The 21930-nt window shown below is 32.9% G+C and overlaps 1 protein-coding gene across 1 annotated transcript; it reads left to right on the top strand.

The window, feature by feature from the left end:
- Positions 1-647: 647 nt before the first annotated feature.
- On the top strand, positions 648-3090 carry LOC107855865 (myb-related protein 330). Its single transcript, XM_016700875.2, has 3 exons — positions 648-1045; positions 1398-1527; positions 2275-3090. The coding sequence occupies exons 1-3, from the start codon at positions 913-915 to the stop codon at positions 2867-2869; spliced, it is 858 nt and encodes a 285-aa protein (XP_016556361.2). The 5' UTR covers positions 648-912; the 3' UTR covers positions 2870-3090.
- The last annotated feature ends 18840 nt before the right edge of the window (positions 3091-21930 follow it).

Raw genomic sequence — 21930 nt, 5'->3', positions numbered from 1 at the left:
TTCTTAAATTTCTCATTTTGCCCTTAATAAGATGATTACGATCATCTTTAACTGTTCAAGTATTTCTTTTTTTTAACTGTTCAAGTATTTCTTTTTTTTCTCCGTACATGATCAAAGAATATAACTAAGACAAAAGGAACATCGCATTTTAAAATTATTAGATTAACTCAATTTTGTATATGTTTTAGTTGAGTTGAGAATCTATTAAAAATAATTTTTTTTACATGTGTAAGATAGGAATAAGATTATGCATACTATTTTTCTTAAATTTTATTTATAAAATTATATTAAATATATTATTATTGTGTTGTACTTTTTATAAATTAAAATTAAACAAATGAATTGAAACTACATAAACTACGTAAGGTTATTACTAAATGCAATGACATTCTACACATTACAAGTTTAAAATCTGGTTCTTACCTGTTGTTGCCAACCCCGACCCCACCACTCTCGCACACACAACCCCTTCACCCCGACCACCCACCCCACACAACAAACTCAAAGAAAAATCTAAAAAAAGAAAGACCCATCGGTTAGAAAAAGGGAATAGTTCCAAAGTCTATTCTAATAAGCAAATTAAAAGCTTTACCCCACACTTCTTACCTAACACTTTTAAGGCCTACCCCACCCCACACCCCTCAAGATATATATCTTTCTATATTCCCTTTTTCTCCATCCATCTCCATTTTCAGAGAAAACCAACACTACAAGTACCAAACAGTTTTAGTCTTATCAACAAGAGAAACAATAGTGAAAGAGACAAAGTCCCTTATTATTAGGGGTCCAATTATCATCAAACTCTTCACTTTTTCTCTAGTATATTTGTACTACTACGCACTAGCTATCCAAAACTCAAATTCTTGTAAAACTATAGAGAAGCAAAAAAAATAAAAAAAATTAGAAAGCAATATGGGACGTTCACCTTGTTGTGAAAAAGCACATACAAATAAAGGAGCATGGACTAAAGAAGAAGACCAACGCCTCATCAGTTATATTCGTGCTCATGGTGAAGGTTGCTGGCGTTCTCTCCCTAAAGCTGCAGGTACTACTCTTTCTTTTCGTCGAAAAATTATTCTGTATGAATTTATTTATGGTGAAAATTATGTCTTAGTCACACTTTCTTGTTCTTATAATTAGTTTGAGTTAAATTTTTGAACTTATAATTATAAAAGTTAAAAACAAGTTATTTTATAGATTGAACTTATCAAATTTAAATTCCGATTCCGAACCTAGGAGGATCTAATAGTATTTGGATCTGTTGCCATGATCAGGCTTATACCACTTAAAAAGAAAAGAAAAAGATCCTAAAGATTTGAGACTTTTATTTTTTTTAGATTGTGTAAAGATTTAATTTTTATGATTATTTATGGATTTTTTTTTTTTGAATATTTTAGGATTGTCAAGATGTGGAAAGAGCTGCAGATTGAGATGGATAAATTATCTAAGGCCTGATCTCAAAAGAGGGAATTTTACTGAAGAAGAAGATGAATTGATCATCAAACTCCATAGTTTGCTTGGAAACAAGTATGTTTTTACCTTCTACATATATTTTTTTGGCTATTTTCAATTTTTTACTACTAGTATCAAAAGAATGTGTGAAAATCGGAATAGAAAGTCACAGTTATTTATTTTTGGCCAATTTGGGACCGCATTTAAGAACTTAAAAAAGAAGACTAGATGTTCTAGAGAAAAAAGTGGTTAAAGTAAATTTTTTCAACAAGTGGGAGAAGGACTTCTCTGTTTCTTGGAATACCAAACCTACAAAATCTTGAGATTCTGAAGTCCTTTTTAATAATTACTTTATTATTCTTGTTTTAAAAGAAAAAGAAATTCAAAAATTAAAGCTTAATTTTGAAGTAACTAGAAATGATTTGTGATGCAAAGAGGTAGAAAGCTGTTAGATTTGGTTAAAATTCACAAATAATCAATTTTTAGTCTTTACAATTAAAAAACAGTGTTATTATTCGTGAGTTCTAAATTTTTTCAAAAAACTTCAGTTGAAAATCCAAGATGATGTAACTATTTCTTAGAGATCTGGTCAAAAAGTGGTCAGTTGACTCTGTTTCTAGAGTTAATTTTGAACAAAATAATGGGTTTAAAGTTTCTTATAGAACAAACATTTGAAATATTTAGCTCAAAACAATCCTTTTTTCTTTGATATTCTCTTAACTATAAATAGTTGTAATTGATTAATATTCCAATGTCTCCTGAGCAACTTTCTTTGTTTTCTTCTTATTTTACATTTTCTAATTATATTTTTTTCCTTTGCAGATGGTCAGTTATAGCCGGAAGACTGCCGGGAAGAACTGATAATGAAATCAAGAACTACTGGAATACACACATTAAGCGAAAACTCATCAGCCGCGGCATTGATCCTCAAACTCACCGGTCACTCAACACTACCGCGACTATCTCCACCACCACTGCCATCACAACCACCATTCCCACCACCACAACAACCACCAAAAACATCAACATGGATTTCGAAAACGTTGATCAAAAACCTAATATTATTATTGCCACGTCATCATCATACGATGAAACAAAATGCAGTAGTGGTACTACTGAGGAAACAAAGCCACTAGACATTATACCAAAAATACCCTCATCACAAGTTATGATAAATCTTGAACTATCAATAGGGTTACCATTGCATACTGATCATATTTCCTCAGCTGAATCAACTGCCTCATACAACTTCTTAGCCACCGTAGCACCGCCACCAACGGTGGCAGTGCCGGTAGCAGCCACCGCATCGGAGACGGTGGCAAAAACAGTTTGTTTATGTTGGCAAATTGGATATCAAGGGGGTACTCAGTATTGTGGTAAATGCAAAAACACCACTGGATTTTACAGATATTACTGACCTTTTTGGATAATTTTAAGTTCGTACTTTATTTTAATTTTTTGTTGAAATACCATTTTGTGATGATAAGTGAATATGTTATTTTTAGGTTAAGATATTAATATTTTTTGTTTTTCATTTTTTGCCTTCTAATTGTAATCATCCACTCACAAACCTTTGTTAGTACAATTGTTGCAACAACTTACCATGTTATGAATTGAAACATGTATTTAGTTTTCCAATTTCAGTCTATTTACTTTCACTCTTACTTTAAATTCGTATAAAGTCGTTAATTTAAAGTATATGAGTACTAATATTGAAGTCAATGTTTAAAAGGTGAGGTTGGAATTCTATCCGACGTGAAGTAAATTTTAAATGTCTACGATGATTTGATCCAATTATAAATATATTTCGTATTTAGGAATAAATAATTAGGCAACTTTAGAACTTGTTAACCTAATTTGAAAAGAAGAAAAAACTTATAGATATAATTTAGCGAAAACATAATTATTACAACCTATCAATTATCAAGTACAACTCTACAAGTAAGATATTGCAAGGATTATTACAGTATTATAAGAAAAATAAGATAGTAAAATAGCACAATTGAGTCAAACATAAGATAGTAAAATAAGCACAATTGAGTCGAACATTTTAGTATTTCGAAATTCGATTAACCTTTTTTTTTTTTCCAGGATTTTCCTTTTAGGTTCCATATCGTATAATAATTGATATTTTTCATAATAGTATCGTATATAGTAATTTCACCTAACAATATTTTTGGCCATGTGAGGTATTTTCTGCCTACGTAGTGTCCATGTCCATCACAATAATTGTCTTTCTGGTTCGGCTAAAGACACATTTTCGCATAAATTCTATGTGGAAAGCCGCATTATTTTCTTTTTTCTTTGGTCCACTTCATCACAAGTGTCTTTTTCACACACAGTACACTTCTATTCCAGCCCTCATAAAAGATTAACTTTTCCAAGTAACAAAGTCAAATTATTAGTTTTTTTGTATTACTTATAGAAATAATTTTTAGAATATATTAAAATATTTAGAAGCTACCAAAAAAATTAAGAAATCACATACACTATGGTTCAGCTTGATAAATATTCTGACTTTAAAAATAATGCTCATAGCATCATTTTTGTGAAGGAATGGTCAATTTTTTCTTCTTTCCGAATCCTGAGTATGGAATTGACAAGATTCGACCCAATCAAATCTTATCTAGAGGAATTCATCTTGCAGATAGATTCTAATTTTGACTATTAAAAAGCAAGGATTTTATTAACTTTAATTTACATATATATATATATATATATATATATATATAATGGAGCAAGCAATTAAAACGTGAACATAATAAAAGTTTGGTAAATGGTCAGGTAGTGGACAGTGGCTACATTTTATGAGCCAAAAAAGTCAGATGAATTTATAGATTCTTGTTTAATTCTTACTATTATCTATGAGATCAGAGGAAGAAACGGTTATTTTGAATTCACCAGCTTTAATTTAAAATTATATGAATGCGTTAAAAATTCCGCTAATTTGATATAAATTATAAATTTTGAACTCAATAAATCAATGATAAATCTTAAAGTTCAAATTCTTAATCCGTCTCTAATTAATTACATCTACATCTATTCTTGTCATTCTTCTTTTCATCGAAAATGGAAAAGAAAAATAATCAAATTCAGTGAAATTTCACTTTTAAAATACACAATTTTATCCTTACCTTACGAAAATAAACACATTATTTGTTCTAGACTTTCGGCGAGGGGCGCACCTACCTTTTATTTTGGGTTGCTCCGGTATCTATTAAATTTGATGCGGAATAGATATAATTATATAAAAAAATATATGAAAATAGGTATAAAACATATAAAAACATTCATTAAAACAAAAGTTGGTTGGGTGTATTGACATATAAGTTGATTTTAAGGTCCTTCATTGGAAGAAGGTTCTGGGTTTGAACCTCATTGAGGTTATTTTTTTACTTTTTTCAATTTTTAAATTTTTTAATTACCCACTATCCTTAAATCCTGGGTCCGTCACAGCTTTCGGCTCAAGTAAAATACATAATAATACTGGGAAAAAAACAGTATCAACAACAAATAATTCATCCAATAGCTAGTTAGAAGACTCGTGCAGAAACAAAACAACCCAAATCCTGGAGCTCTCAACATAATTTGTGTTCTTTTTTGAGTGTGGGAATTTCTCTATGAATTCGAATTTGGTTCAATGTTTCAAAAGGTGGAGGCACTAGTGCGATGTTTTATCAATTATGGGGTAGGTACACAAGTCTCAAAGCACAATGCTTAAACCGAATTATATTACAAAGATTAATAAATGTATGTTGATATTTAATAATATTTCAATTCCCTTCTCATATTAGCTATGAATAATGTATTAGAAAAGTTGTAATAAAATATTTAAAAAGAAAATTTAAATATTTAATTCAAGGTATAAAGCACAAATGCATGTTTTATGAGAAATGTACTAGTCAAACCAGGAGGAAAGTAATATGACGTGCATCGACCTAACAACTCACTTATCGAGATGTTAATCCTATGATAATATAGCTTTCAATAGTTGCAAGGTCACTTGACCATTTATTTCAACTTCGAAAAACATCAATTTTAGATCAGCATATTGCCACCAAATAGAAAATGAAGGGAAAGATATTACTCCAATTAGTTCATGTTTACTCGTTTAATATTGTCCAATTTTATTTGTTCAGTTTGAAAAATCAAAAGATATATTTTTTATTTTATATCTATGTTACTCTTAATATTAAATAATATTCATTTTTCCAACCGATATGTCAAGTTGAATATGAACATGGACATAGAGAGTATATATATGAAGAAAAGTAACATTGGAATTGGATCAAGTGGCGTTTGGCCAATGGTTAAGCTGTCAAATGTTTGCTTAAATGGAGTAAAATATAGTTCTACATTAATTAATAAATGTGTTTGTTGGGAATCAAGTGCTTAATGTTAAGGTTCCAGAAAGAATGGCGGATTTTCCTCCACCTAATAACACAACCAACTCACTACATAATAATAAGAGAATAATGATACCTATGTTGGTTTTGTGATATTTTAGTTCTTGTTTGTATTGAGTGGGAAATAAGGGAATCTTCCTTCTATTTTTTTTTTAACATCCAAACAAATGAAACTAGAATATAACCCCTCACTTTTATTGGTTGTGGACTTGTGGTGGTTAGCTTTAATGTGCTTCTAGAATCAAAAGAAGTTAAACAAAAAGGCAAAAAGAAAAAAAGAAAAAAAAGAAGAAAGAAAAGGAAAAGAACATGTGACATGTTTGGAAGGTAGGTAACCCAATCTCTGCATTAAAGTAGTAAAAAAAGAAAAAAGAAAAAAGAAAAAAGAAAAATTGAGAAGAAAACAATGTGTTAGTTAAAGATAGGTGGGTAGGCATGGTTGGGGAGATGGTCATGTGCTAATACAGTGCAAGTATGGGATTCTTCATTCTTAAGTCCTATTTTTAATAGGTCACCCAAAGAAAGTAACTTCTTTTTCAAGAAAGTCCAGTTGGAAATGACAAACTTTGCCTCCAGGTTGCTCCATATTTTTCCCATTGACCCTGTTTTGATCACGAAAATAATTATTTTTTAGAGTTTGAGTGAGAGTTAGAGTTGAAGTTGCATAATATAAATTGAAGTTATTTTTAAAATTTTATGAGATCAATAAGAGTGAAAAATATAAAAATAAGTAAAATATATTTTCACCTTTTCAAAAATAATTTTCACTATAAAATAATTTTTATTGACTAAATACCATTATTTTCACTTTTCACTAAAGTGAAATAATTTTTCATAAAAAGGTTTTCTTGGTCAAACACATATTGACTTCTATTATATTTGAGTTAATACATAAAAATGATTCTAAACTTGACACCAAATTATGACGTGGACCTTAAACTTTGATAGTGCACAAATAAAATCTTTAACTATTCAAAATATGAACAAATATGACCTCCGATTTTGCAACCCCATACTGAGTATCACTTACGCCTACGTGGAAAGATAATTCAATCACACGGTGCCACATCATTAGAAGGACTGACTTGGAGAGGGGTCATATTTGTGCAGTTTTGAATAGTTAAAGGTCATATTCGTGCACTGTCAAAGTTTTACTTTTTGTGTTAAAACGACGTCGTTTTTATTGTTATTATTATTATTATTATTATAATAATAATTTTTTTATTTATTTCTATAATAACAGCACCTAACTTTTTTTTAATTTTAAAAAATTATTCTTATTATTATTTTATTTATTTCTATAGCAGCAACACCTAGTTTTTTTTTTAATTAAAAAAAAAACATCCACTAGGAGGGATCGAACCCGCACAGTAGACTGAAGGAAGCACCCAAGAAGAGCAAATAACACCACTGGGCTATCTAAGTGCCTTTTTTCATGTGGTTCAACATTAATATACGTACATAAATATACATTTTCTATCTTATATATATACAACGTAATTTTTACCGAGGGGTTCAGGTGAACCCCGTGGCAACCACGTAGGTCCGCCCCTCGTTAATTTAATAACGTTAATTTAATAAAATCTTTTAATTACGTTAATTTGATAACGTTAATTTAATATACTACTACTACTATCCTTAATAACATTAACTTAATAACGTTTTATTAAAACTATAACTTTTATTATTATTAGTATAGTTTCATCTTTAATATAATATTTAAATAAATAATATTTAGATATATTATATAACTTAAATTCATCCTCTGCTTTATAATATATATATATATACCCGTTCGGTTTTTTTGTATGAGGCTGACCCGCCTAATTAATAAATCTTTAATATTGCTCTTTTTCCGCAATGACAAAAGAAGTTGGATATCATTTTCATCTTTGAGCCAAAAATAATGAAAAAACAATAGTCATGAGTCATTTAAAGGTCATATTTGTGCAGTTTTAAATAGTTAAAGGTCATATTTGTGTACTGTCAAAGTTTAAGGTCATATTTATGTATTATGTCATTAGATTTTAAGCTGGACGCGCCGAGTTTTGTGTGTTGAACATGCATTTTGCCACGTAAGATTGGAGGTCATATTTGTGCAGTTTTAAATAGTTAAAGGTCATATTTGTGCACTGTCAAAGTTTAAGGTCAAAGTTATAATTTGGTGTCAAGTTTAGGGTCATTTTTATGTATTAACTCATTGTATTTTGGTAAAATTTAAGGGATGTTAGGGTGTGTCTGGTATGATGGAAAATGTTTTCTGAAAAATGTTTTTCTATTTTTTCTTGTTTGGTTGTATTAAAACATTGGGTAAATATTTTTCAAAAGAACTCATTTTCCTCTGTTTGAGGGAAAATGATTTCCCTTATGGACCAAGGGAAGTCATTTTCTGAAAAATGACAAATGTGACTTCTGCCCCCACCCCCACTCCTTTTCTCCACCCCAACAACACTCATATTCATATTATTCGAAAAATTCACATTACTCAGAAATATTTTTCACAGTGCTTTGTTTCAATGTTTACTGCTTGAAATAAAAAATAGGGAAAATGAGAATTTTCTCCTTTTTCAATATTCATTGAATGTACTGTTATTTCCATATGCATAGAGGAAGACTCATTTATGTTATTTTTGTTAATTGCATATTCCATTTTGTCATCGATGTAGCCTGTTTCACAAGGTTGAATAAGTTTTTCGTTCCGTTGTATTTCTATTAATTGTAGTATGTTGAGGTTGTTCAAACACAATGTTGAAAAGTGTCTCCTATATTTGCTAATTAGTAGTTGCTTAAATTTTAGTGACTTGTAATATTTTAGTATTCAATGTTGATATTATTTGTTATGCTTAAATTAGTTCTTGCAAATTGTTGAGTTGCTAAAGACAGTGGTATACCAGTTAACAGTTAGTAGTATTTTTTTAAAAATATTTTTCACTCACCAACTAAACACTAAAAAATATTTTTCTGAAAAATATTTTCTACTCATCAACCAAATACCATAAAATATTTTTTGAAAAGTATTTTCCGCTCACCAACCAAACATGACAAAATAAGTAGAAAACTAATTTATTTTCCAGAAAAAACTTTTTCCAGGAAAACATTTTCCATGAAAAATATTTTCCATCATACCAAACACACTCTTACACTCGAACGTAATATTTATGTGAGAAAAGACATCATTTACCCCTTGAACTTGTACGCTCAATTTACCTTAGCACTTAAACTAAATTTTCATTCATTTACCCCGTTAAATTCTTTAAAGTGTATTAATTTCACCCTTAATGCAGACGCGATATTTTCAAGAAAAAAAATGCGCGTATATTTCTAAAAAAAAAAAATTAACAATTTCACTAATATTATATTTAAAATATAATAGAAATTTTGTAAAAAAAAATGGACACCTTCTTCTTCTTTCTTCTCCAAGACATCAACAACAACACTCAAATTCCCCCATTAACAACCTCAAATATATTTTTCACCAACACTGATCTCCTTCAATTTTTTTAGTTTCGTCCATTAACAAAGAACAACCATACAAACACTAAATCAAAAATTTTCTCCATTAAACACCATCTCAACCTTCAAAAAAATTTAGCAATATTTTTTCTCGATTAAACACCATCTCCATCTATGGTTCTCAATATTAACACTACATACTAATATTTTTCCTGATTCAAAGTTTATACCATTTTGTATCATAAATTAAAGTATAGAAGCTTGTTAATTAACACTCATCGCCTTGATAATACGTATTTTGTTCATATATCCTAAAAATTGAAATCTACCTGCAAGCATCCAATAATTTTTCATTTTATTTGTTCTCTTTTAGGATGCTTTGAATGGTAGGTGGTGTTTTGTATATTAGGAGTATTTGAGCTTTGCAACAATACAACGTTCCCAATCAATTTGTGCTCATTTAAATACAACTCAAGTATGTGGTGCAATTTTTAGAATTAGATAGAACTTTCTTGATGTTTCTACTAAACTTTCTTTATTTGAACCAAACGGGAGGGGGGGGGGCGGGCTAAGGCTGGCCAAAGAAGGGAAAAAATCACCCAATACCTCAATTGGAAATCTCTATTTCTAGCATAAAACCCATGGCATATTTAACTCCACAACCACCCTTACATCTAAGATAGTGATAGATTAACAAACTACACACATAATAGTCTACCATTGTTTTGGTCTTCACATCCCTCTTTCGAGGATGATATAGATTCCTAAAGTTCACCCAAAACCCTTTTTTCGAAGATGGCCTTGAGCTTTCTAGAGTTTGAAGCTTTCACCATCAAACCCACTTGGATATTTATGGCTTTCACCCATCAAATCCTAATCACATTACTCAAGCAATAATAGAAACCATCATCAACAAACTAGCATATGCATAAATTAATTACTACCCAGATACAATTGCATCCTAATCAAGCATAATCCCAGGAGGTAGATTTAGCAACTCATAATGATAATAAACACAAATAAACCAACATTTCCATCAAAGTTATCCATAAGAAAATAAAGAGAGTGCAAACCATACTTTAAAATCCAATGAATCTTCAATGGGTGAAGCCAAATCTACACTTAGAAGTCACTCTAATATCTTCTTAGCTCAAAATTTAGTATAAGTCTTGCTCCAAGCTCCAAGAAGTTACAAAAACCCTAGACTAAATATAAGAGGTAGAGTTGTAGAATGATGGATGAAAATGAGATACAAGACCCCTTAAATAAGCTACACTTGCACATTTGACAAAATTATAAAATTGCCACCTTGCTCTTGATCTTCTTGAGCGGATCCAAATGAATGGAGAGTAGATGGAAAACAGCTCCTAAGCAGATGCAAAACGGATCCAAAGTAGATGCAAAGTGGATGCAAAGAAGATGGTTCTTTTCCTTCATATTTGGCCTCTTGTTGACTTGAATGACTTGCTCATCTTCCTTTTTTAACTTATACCTACATAAATTGGCATTAAGTAAGATATTACCAGCAAATCAAGGGAAAATCATGATAATTTAGGACTAAAAGGTGCTAGCAAGTCGTCAAATTGATGACTTATCAACCCCCCCAAACTTAAACTATTGCTTGTACTCAAGCAACCAAGAATAATCTAATGAGATAGGGTATTCAACTCAAATCCACCCAAAAGAAAGATATACTAAAGGAAAAAGCTAACAAAACTCTACAAAGACTTTTCAAACGCGTCATGGCAATAAGTAAACCAAAAAAATTCAATAAGCTCATATTTAAAAAGCAAGGATGTAATTTTGTATCAAATGAACCTTCCAAATCCACAAATCATCTTAAGAAGGGACTCAAAATCTTCGAAGATTGTTTCTATCTTCACAATGCTACTTATCTTACCCATTTACCTAAGTTAATAGTAAGATTTCACTCTCTACCAAAAAGATCGATGCCGCTCAAATGCAAGAGTTAGCTCCACACACACATAAAATATTTAAATTTTTAAAGGAGCCCAAATGACGAAAGAATTCACACTCACTCTCGCAAAGAAATTCAAGTACAATGAGTAGACCCATAAGCTTGCCCTTTGAGTTTTTCGTCACTAATGTAGACTTACTTAGCTTGGAATCACTAGGGTCTTGTGGGTCAAGATGAAGTTTTAAAGTGTGGGAGGTGGATCAAGTGACTAAAATACCTCCGTCAATGCAAATGCTCAACCCTAACTACCCCCAAAATTTAAAACTCTTCACCTTATTCTTCTTCAAATCATCTCCCAATTTTTTAACCTTTGTGATTAGCATTTACACATTATTTCAATGCCTCCATTTTATTTCTTCAATTTTTTTAAGAGACTTTCTAACTTTAAGCGCTTCGTAGCCTCCCCATTTGCCTCATTTCTCTTCACATTCTATGGGTTAGGCTAGACAATTTTATCATTGAGTGTGTTTCTTATTTCTTAAGCACATGATTAGAATACCTTGCATACACCTTTGTTGGATCATCTTAGCCAATCCCCCCCTCAAAAAACTTAGGGGTTGAACCACCCTTACATTACTGTCCCAACTACATAAATCCCCCAAACTTAGGCTTTCGCCTATATTTTATTTCTTTAAATCATTCGATTCATCAAAGGAGGTTAGGTGCCAAAAGTAAGGTTTTAAAAAGAGATTAGATTTTGTAGCAAGGTTATTATTACAAAAAGAAGGAAAAATGGGTAAAAAGGCTCAAAAGGGGTTAACTAAAAAAAATGTTAAGGTGGGAATTTGGCTATGTGACGGATCAATAATGGCCTTGGGTCATTCTCCAAACCAAGATTGTATAGAATTTTGCTTAGAACACACTCGGGAAAAGTTATAGACTATGCATATGTAAAAGAATTATTCAAAGATCTTACCACACAGGGCATTGTACTCATAGAGCAAAGACTTAATCTCCTAACCAATTTGAACAATTTGAGCTTACTAAGTAACTCCGAGTCAAAGACTCATTCTTGTAAAGAGAGAGACAAAAATGGAATTTAATGGTCTCACTCAAAAGAAATCTCACAAACATCCTTGATCTTTTTCCCAAAGAAAACTATATTTTTGTTTTTTTTTCTCAAAATCATGCTATTTCTTGCCAATGACATTTTGAAAGCATTTTTGAACTTTTGCTATTTCCTAAATAATTAAAGAAAGACCTAGGTGCATGGAAGGCAATATTATCATCACACTTCATGGAATTCTTTCCTCACATTTTCACCTATCGTTCATTTAGCTCATAAAACATTTATGGAACTGATAGGAACACATTCAATCCTATACCATTAAGAAAGGTTTCACATTATCTATCATAGGGCAACGCAAGCGTTCATGTCTCTCGGGTTACTCAAACTTCACCCGTGAATGCTATGATAAACACATTTATCGATCAAGCCATGGATGCAATATTCATCAATAATCTCAATCCAAAAACGACTGGTTATCCAATATTTAAGATCATTTGAACTCAAATTCATCCTCTAAAAACGATCAATAAATGCCCCAAAGAAAGTTTACATTAACCATTACAAACATATAAGGCATTCCTCTCTTATTAACATTTTAACAAATATGTGATGTGCGTAAAAAATGAGAGCTTGAATAGATAAAGTAACATCACATGTGAACAAGCCCACACCACTTTTGATCATATTAACCAAATTACATCATCCACCAATCAATTAAGCAAATAACCCTCAAATGGATGTTTCATCAAACACATGGTGTGTACTAGCGTATGGAAACATGAATTTACAATTGGGCATGTAAGACAAGGTCTTCATTCAAAAATATTCATCTCAATAATTATATTTTATCAACTTAAGCTCAAATAAAATAAATTTAAACCAAAAGAATTCATAAAATGTGATCACCATTTGCATTGAAAAGATCATACCTTGTAGGTTTACTTAAGAGAGAAAAATGATGAAAGAAAAGTCCAATGTAAGTATCCAGTGATGCATTCTTGAAATAAGAATTTTTAACGTTTGAATTTTGGTTGAAAACAAATGAAATGCTTAGCAATTTTTAGATCCAAGGACAACCCATTTGTGTTTGGATTTATGCACAAAGTGCAATAATTTTAGCTCAAATTAAAGACCATTTGTGTGCCTTATAGCTGGACCTGCGTTTGGACTGCTCAAGAAGCTCCAACGCAGGACAAACCAACTTGTACCTAGATATGTTGAGCCCTCCTGCATCCAAAATGTGGCTGACCTGCACTTGGTCTGTTGAAGCATGTCCAACAATCGCGTCCATTCAGCATTCTAGCTTCTTTCTGCGTTCCATTTACTGCTGGCCTGCGCTTGGACTGCTACAGCATGTCCAGAGTAGGTTCAACCAGAATAGCTGCTACCCAGCTGTGTCCAAGGTGCTCTTGGCCTGTGCTTGGACTTCTTAAGCATGTACAACGCAGGTCCAAGTTGGTACCAGCTAATTTGGTGTGAAATCCCGGCTTAACATTGGTTTGGGACATAGTTTTGAGCCCCCAAACATTTCTTTATATTATCCAACTTATGATATCACCTACAAACACCTATAAACAAGTTTCTAATTAAATAAAAATGTTAGAAATTATCAAGCAAAATTCCTTGGGTTGCCTCCCAAAAAATGCCTTAGTTAACATCGCGGCACGATGCCTTTTTTATCCTTATTTGTGTCCCCACTTCGAAGACTTGAACTGTTTGCCTAATTTTGCATCAAAATTTCGTGTGGGATTGTTGAGCAATGGTGAGAACCTCAATAGGGCACTAATTGGACATCAAAAGTTGATCTTCTTGGCCTTTGAGCTTGGGGTTTTCGTATGCCTATTCAGAAGGCTAAACTCCAAAATATAAAGAATTTTCTCCCTCTTTCCAATATTCATCACTTGGTCAGGTGGATTGACTTTCATCAAATCCACCAAGCATAATGTGGAAAAGTGGGCATAATGGGATATTTTTCCTAATTTCGGAGCTGCATTCCATTGGTCATCTTCACCCCAAAATGGGCTAGAGTCTTCATAAGATATTTGCTTGGATTCTTCTTTAGGCTCTAGCACCATTACATTTATTTTGGCATCTCATTCCATTGATGGTTTGTTTTATTGGCTAATCATCGAGGAATCTTCAATGTCAAGCTCATTTAGGAGAGTGGGCATGGTTGTGGTGTCTAAAGAGTTTATTTACATGCCCATGTCTTCTATTTTCTTTATTTTCTCTCTAAATTTCTTATGTATAATAGTTGCTTCCTCCTCCGCTGTGGTTGTCAATTCCAATATACGTTGAAGCCTTGCTTTGACGCCACTACTTCTTCTACTTCGTTCCTCACTTTCATTCTCATAAGACCTATCAAAATCATAAGAAGAACTAGAAATTGGGTTAGCATTTGGACAATGGTACTGATGTCCATCTCGACCATCACATATAGAACAATTATGCTCCCAAGAGGGTTGAGATGGTGCGCACATCTCTTCCCAGGGAGCATATCTACAATCTCGCTGAAAGTGGTGTCTACCATAATATGGACATTGGTCATCGAGGTATGACTACCAACCACCAAATACACATTCATTCTATGATTCCATATTAACAAATAAGAAGAACTAAAAACATATCTAAAACAATAAACAAAAGAAAATAACTAACAAATATTTACAAGATCAAATTTAAGCAAGTAATCTAAAATTTCAAAATAACTCAATACATCAAATTATTCTCCCGCAACGGCACCATTTTTGCTAACGCTCAACTTACACGTTAGTTTAGTTCAAGGCAGTTATTGTCAATATATTGATCTAACAAGAGTCGGGGTTGAATCTACGAGGAACAATGTGAGTGGCGATTGAGTTAATTCGAAATAGGAGTGCTTGCCCAATTCAAGCCGAAGGTGCAAAATGGTTTGGGGGTTTTTCAATCGTGTCACATGTGAAAGTAATTATTGGGGTTTTCATGGACTAATTCTAGACTACGAACAATTAGAGTGTAATCAATTAAAACGGATCTTGGGTCTATGCTTTCCTAGGTACAAGATGTGTAAGAAAACATGACAATTTGATACAAATTCTAATTATTGATGATATGGTAGGCTAGGTCTAACGTCTTTGAGGCTAGTCTTTCGACAAAACAACAAAGATTTTACTCGTTGGATCTTTCGATCACCTAATAAATGTGTCAATCAAAACCACCCAATACCTCATTTTGAAATTCCTATTTCTAGGATGAAACCCATGGCATAGTTAACTTCACAACCACCCTTACATCTAAAATAGTGATAGATTCGCAAACTACACACATAATTATCTACCATTTCTTTGGTCTTCACATCCCTCTTTCGAGGATGATATGGATTCCTAAAGTTCACCCAAAACCCTTCTTTCAAAGATGACCTTGAGCCTTCTAGAGTTTGAAGCTTTCACCCATCAAACCCACATAGGTATTTGGGGCTTTCACCCATCAAATATCAATCACATTACTCAAGTAATAATAGAACCCATCATCAACAAACTAACATATGCACAAATTAATCACTACCCACATACAATTGCATCCTAATCAAGTATAATCTCAAGAGGTAGATTTAGCCACTCATAATGATAATAAACACAAATAAACCATTATTTTCATCAAAGTTATCCATAAGAAAATAAAGAGAGTGCAAACCACACTTTAGAATTCAATGAATCTTCAATGGGTGAAGCCAAATCTACACTTAAAAGTCACTCTAATGTCTTCTTAGCTCAAAATTTAGTACAAGTCTTGCTCCAAGATCTAAGAAGTTACAAAAACCCTAAACTAAATATGGGAGGTAGAGTTGTAGAATGATGGATGAAATGAGCTACAAGACCCCTTAAATAAGTCCCGCTTGCACATTTAACAAAATTACAAAATTATCACCTTGCTCTTGATTTGCTTGAGCGGATCCAAAGCGAATGGAGAGTAGATGGAAACAACTCTTAAGCAGATGCAAAACAGATCCAAAGCAGATGCAAAGTGGATGCATAACTGATGGCTCTTTTCCTTCACATTTGGCCTTTTGTTGACTTGAATGACTTGCCCATCTTTCCTTTTTAACTTTTACCTACACAAATGAGCATTAAGCAAGAGATTACGATCAAATTAATAGAAAATCATGATAATTTAGGCCTAAAAGTTGCTAACGAGTCGTTAAATTAATGACTTATCAGGTACCACGCCGGATATATATATGTTTGATTGGGTACCAAGCCGGTACGACTATGTATATGTTGGATCGGGTACCACGTTGGTATTGATATGTATATGGTGGATCGGGTACCATACCGGTACGGTACATGAACATAGATTATTCTGTGCAGGTCATGATTATTTGGGTAAAAATAAGTCCCATAGCATGTATGTATATATTTGCGTTGATTCTGTGGATATTTACAGTATGGTTGATACTCTTGATGGTTATGTGGCTTGTTTGTGAGCATTACTTGACCCGTTGTTGCTGTATTGTTGATTCATTAAATATTTGTTATATGATGATGCCTGTTTATTTTTATTTGATTTATGTTGTGTACATGCTATTAAATTGAGTTGTCCTATGATACCTACCAGTACATAGTGGTTTGTACTGACACTACCCTATACTCTTCTTTTGTTGAGTGCAAAAAGTGTTCTAGAGGCTAAGACATGACCTCACCTCTAGAGTTTAATACCATATCTTGATCCAAGGGTGAGCACCTCATCTCCAGGCTGCCATGTGTCATCTTTTTTGTTCTTGTCTATCTTTCGAACAATGAAATATTCTTTATTTACTTTATTTTTAGATATCTCTTTAGACATGATCTTTGTTAGTAGTTATTGTACGATGACTTTTGGGTCTTGGAGATTTTAGTAAGTAGTTTGTTTGACTTCCGCATTAAAAATGATTAGTCCTGAATTATTATTATTATATTGATTTTATAATAATATAATCTTAATATTGATTAAGTGATTGGGTAATGATTTGATTTAGATGCTTTTCTCATAGAAAGATTAGTGTGGGTGCCACTTATGGCAATTTGGGTCGTGACAAAGTTAATATTAGAGCCAGGTTCGTCGATATCATCGTACAAGAACATGTCTAGTAGAGTCATGCGGAACGATACGGAGACGTCTGTACTTTTATTCGAGAGGCTATAAGACACGAGGTTCAAATTCTTCTTTCTTACGTGCTATTACTTGATTTCAATTGGTATCTAGCGATTCCAATTAATATTTGACTTCTTTCATTCTTATTCTCTAAGATGGGTGTGGTTAAGAGGTATGGTATAGAACTGATTACCTTTCAATTTCAAAAGAATACCTGTAGAGGAGGTAGTTTCAGTGGTTCTTATTCTAGGGGTCTGAGTATGTTATGGGTGCGGTGGAATGAGTCACATTAGGAGGTTTTGTCCTAATTTAAGGCATTATGGTTAGTTTGGACAACAGCAGACTCCCCGAGCTCTAGTTCTAGAACATAGAAGAGGTGGTGGTAATGGTAAAGGTCGTTCACAGAGTGGTCATGATGGTCTTCAGGTAGGTAGGGGTGGTAATCAACCTCATCGAAGTAGTTCTCAGCTTGATAAAAATGATGCTCAAATTGGTAGTAGAGCCCATATCTATGTTTTTCTAGGTAGGCCCGAGGCAGAGGTAGCAAACGTTATCATTACAGGTAATATTCTTTTCTGTGATCGGATACCACTGTATTATTTGATCTTAGTTCTTATTTCTCATATGTGTCTGTCAATTTTGTTTTAGGTTTAGAGATGGTGTGTGATTTACTTGACTTTCTAATTCACGTGTCTATTCCTGTGATAATTTTGTTATTGTTGATAGAATTTATTTTTCATGTTCTGTTATATTTATGGGGTATCAAACTTGGGAAGATTTAGTGATTCTAGACATGGTAGATATTGATATAATTTTGGGTATGAGTTGGTTGTCTTTGTATCATGATATATTAGATTGTCATGCTAAAATAGTGATTGTGGTTATGCTGATAATAAATAGACTTGAGTGGGAGGGTGATTATAGTCCTATTTCAATGAAACTTATTTTTTTTCTACGTGCAAGGAGGTTAACTGGGAGAGGTTGTTTGGCCTTCCTAGCATATCTTCGGGATACTTCTGTATAGGCCCCATCTATAGAGTCAGTTTCTGTGGTGTGTGAGTTCCAAGAGGTTTTTCCTGAGGGTTTGCCTGGTATGCCACCAAGTTGTGACATTGATGTCTGTATTGATCTAGAGTCAGGTACTTGTCCTATTTTTATTCCTCCCTATAGGATGGCTCTGACTGAGTTGAGGGAGCTAAAGTCTTAGTTGCAGGATTTGTTGAATAAAGGTTTTATCCATCCGACTGCCTCTCCATGGGGTGCTCCTATCTTATTTATGAATAAGAATGATAGTAGTCTTTATATGTGTATACACTATTGGCAGTTGAACAAATTACATTCCGTGATAAGTATCCTTTGCCCCATATCAATGATTATTTGACAAGTTGCAGGGTGCATCCGTATTTTCTATGATTGACTTGAGGTTCGGGTATCATCAGCTTAAGATTCAGCCTGACGATATACCTAAGACTGCTTTTTGAATCAGGTATGGGAACAACGAGTTTCTTGTGATGTCTTTTGGGCTAACTAATGCCCCAGCTACTTTTATGAGTTTGATGAATGGGACGTTTAAACCCTACTTGGATTCTTACATGATTGTATTTATTGATGATATTCTAGTTTATTCTAGAGTAAAAAGGAAGATGAGAATCACTTAAGGATTGTTTTGGGTTTGTTAGAAGAGAAAAAGCTTGATGCGAAGTTTACTAAGTATGGGTTCTGGTAGGCTTCTGTCTACTTTTCTTCATAGATGATGTATGATATATGTTGTGTGTGGATATGGCTATTAGGATTGATTATTAGTAGGATGACTTGGCCTCGATTATTGATGTTTGGAGTTTAGATGCGGGCTTGGGACCCGTAAAATGGCATGTTTATACCCATTTTGAATCCTATTACTTTTCCTCTCTACTTTAGATTAGTTGTAGCGTGGTTATGATGTAAACCTATGTTTGGGATGTCGTTTTAGTATTTGAAGCATGATTTATATATTTAGCCTAGTTTGGGGCATAGTGTGCTAAATTATGGAAATTGAAGATTAGAAGTGGGATCGTCTGGCCCACTTAGGCATAAACTTGTGTTAAGTCTTATGGACTTAATTGCTGATGTTAGACATATATGAGGCTAGTAAACCATAGAATAAGGTTACTTCGTAACTTGGTAACTTGTATTGATATTTTCGGGTTATGGCTTTTGAGTTATAGTTATGATATTTCCCGTGGAAGTGACATTGGGCTTTTAGAGATGATATTCTTCCTAGATACATTATGTGTCTTATAGAGATGCTATTTTCTCTTAGACTTGATTATTGACCTATAAAAATGTTATTTCCTCATAGATATGCAAATTGGCCTAGAGAGGTGATATTCCTCGTAGTCATGATGTATGACTTATCGATATAAGATATCCTATAAACGATTACATGTCTATCTATATTATGCCTTCTATATGTGAGATGATTAGAGATATGCTATGGCTTATAAATATGATTATCAATATGAGTTTTGGATATGTATATGGGCCTAAGGTTATGATTATGATGTTATGAGTATTCCGGATAAATTAATGGGCCAAGGATTGTGTTATGATAATGATTGAATATCCGAGGAGTGTTTATCAGTTTAAAGGATACGATTACAGTTTATGAATACATATATGTTTGTATACACATCTCTCCGGTATGGGACGAAGGAAGATTCGGTATACAGATTACGACTTTATTGATTGGATACTGTGATGGCTAGAAATCTAATGTATTAGTTAATAAATCTTGCTTAGTTGAAACATGGTAGCTAGCGTGGTTAACACGTGACTTATGGTGAGGTTGGGTCTAGCATATGTGAAGATTAGTTGGTATTGGTGACTAAGTTAGTGATGTCAATTAGTCGATAAATGAGAAGTTGTGTGTTAATGAGGCTAGATCATAAGAGATATTGGTAATAAGAGGTGACTAGTTAATAACTTTGAATAGTTTCTGAATGGTTAACTAATGAATAGTTAAGCAAGGATTAGTTGGTAAACGATGGTTAGATAATGAATGGTGTCAGTTAATAAAAGATGGTTAGGTGACAAGTAGTAATGTGTTGTCTAGTAATGATTAACGGATATAGAATGATTACTTGATAATAATGAATGGTGGATAAAGGGCGATTTTGGTCTAGTGATGAACCTTGACTAGATGTTAGATGTTGGCTATTAAATAAATAGTGGTTAGTTGCTATCCCGTGAATATGAATTATGTGAAGGATAATGTTTAGGCTAATAACTAGAGGTTATGTAATGGCTAGCGAACTAGAGATCCTATTATAATAAGTGTTGGTTAGCTAATAACGAGTAGTTGGGAAGTATTGACTAGATAGATATTCTATGGTGATATGACTATTTTTATAAGTATTTTAGTGTACGTTATTCGACTATTATAATGATATATTGATACCCGGCAAGGCCGAAGGATACTATTGTGATGATATTGATACCCGGCAAGGTCGGAGGATACCATTGTGATAATATTGATACCCGACAAGGCCGGAGGATACTGTTTTGATAATGTTGATACCCAACAAGGTCGGAGGATATATTTATGATATGTTGATACCCGGCAAAGCCGGAGGATACTATTGATGATGTGTTGATATTCGGCAAGGCCGGAGGATACTATTGATGATGTGTTGATAATCGGCAAGGCCGGAGGTTGATTACGATGATGATGGTCCTGATGAGAACAATTATGATAAGTTTTGATATTTATTGTGTACTTTGCATTCATTCCTGCATGCGCATCGCCTATCACCAGTATTCACCTATATTTATCAGCCGGTATAGGACAGTTACATATATATGAATGAATAATATATCTTGTATTGTTGTATGCTGATTGAACCTTTCGAGTATGGGACGGTGGGGGTACGCATAGTCTCGGCTAGGTATTTACTTGTCCATAAGTTGAGGACTAAGGAGATTGCGTCTGTAAAGGTCCAGTAGAAGAATTGTCCTATTGAGGAGGCCACTCGAGAAACCAAAGCAGACATGCGTAGCAAGTATCCACATCTTTTTGTTGATTTAGGTAATTCCTTATTTTCCCTTTTTATCTTTTCTTTGCTCGTTCGGAGAAGAACGGTTGTTTAATTGGTATCTGATATAACAACCCTCCCGGTCGTTTGTAAAATTTTCTCATCTTTCTTATTTTAGCGTTCTCCGTAGTTTGTATACATGATTTATGACTTACGGTGATGAGTAGTATCGATATTCTTGAGTATTCAAAAGTAATTTAAGTCATTGACGGGGTTATTGAGTTTGAAAAAGTTAAACCCGATAATAGTCAACCTTTGGTCAAGACAATCTTGATTCGGTATGTTAATGTTTCCAATAGGCCCGGAACGTACTTTTTAGTCAAGTTATGTATTTGATTTATTTCTATGGGGCTTCGAATAAATTTTGAGGATATATTAAAAATTTTGGACATTTAAAAAAATTAATTTAATTAGTTATTTAGTGGGTCAAAATAACAATTTATTTAATTATGT

Source organism: Capsicum annuum, chromosome 6, assembly GCF_002878395.1.
Source record: "Capsicum annuum cultivar UCD-10X-F1 chromosome 6, UCD10Xv1.1, whole genome shotgun sequence".
Lineage (NCBI taxonomy): Eukaryota > Viridiplantae > Streptophyta > Magnoliopsida > Solanales > Solanaceae > Capsicum > Capsicum annuum.
Note: the sequence above shows the minus strand (reverse complement) of the source record. Positions and strands in the feature narration are given on the sequence as shown.

Bases quoted from the DNA above. Each gene is read 5' to 3' on its own strand.
- LOC107855865 (XM_016700875.2), top strand. From the start codon at position 913: ATGGGACGTTCACCTTGTTGTGAAAAAGCACATACAAATAAAGGAGCA. The intron at 1,046-1,397 runs GTACTACTCTTT...TGAATATTTTAG, and splicing joins TTCTCTCCCTAAAGCTGCAG to GATTGTCAAGATGTGGAAAG. The intron at 1,528-2,274 runs GTATGTTTTTAC...TTTCCTTTGCAG, and splicing joins CATAGTTTGCTTGGAAACAA to ATGGTCAGTTATAGCCGGAA.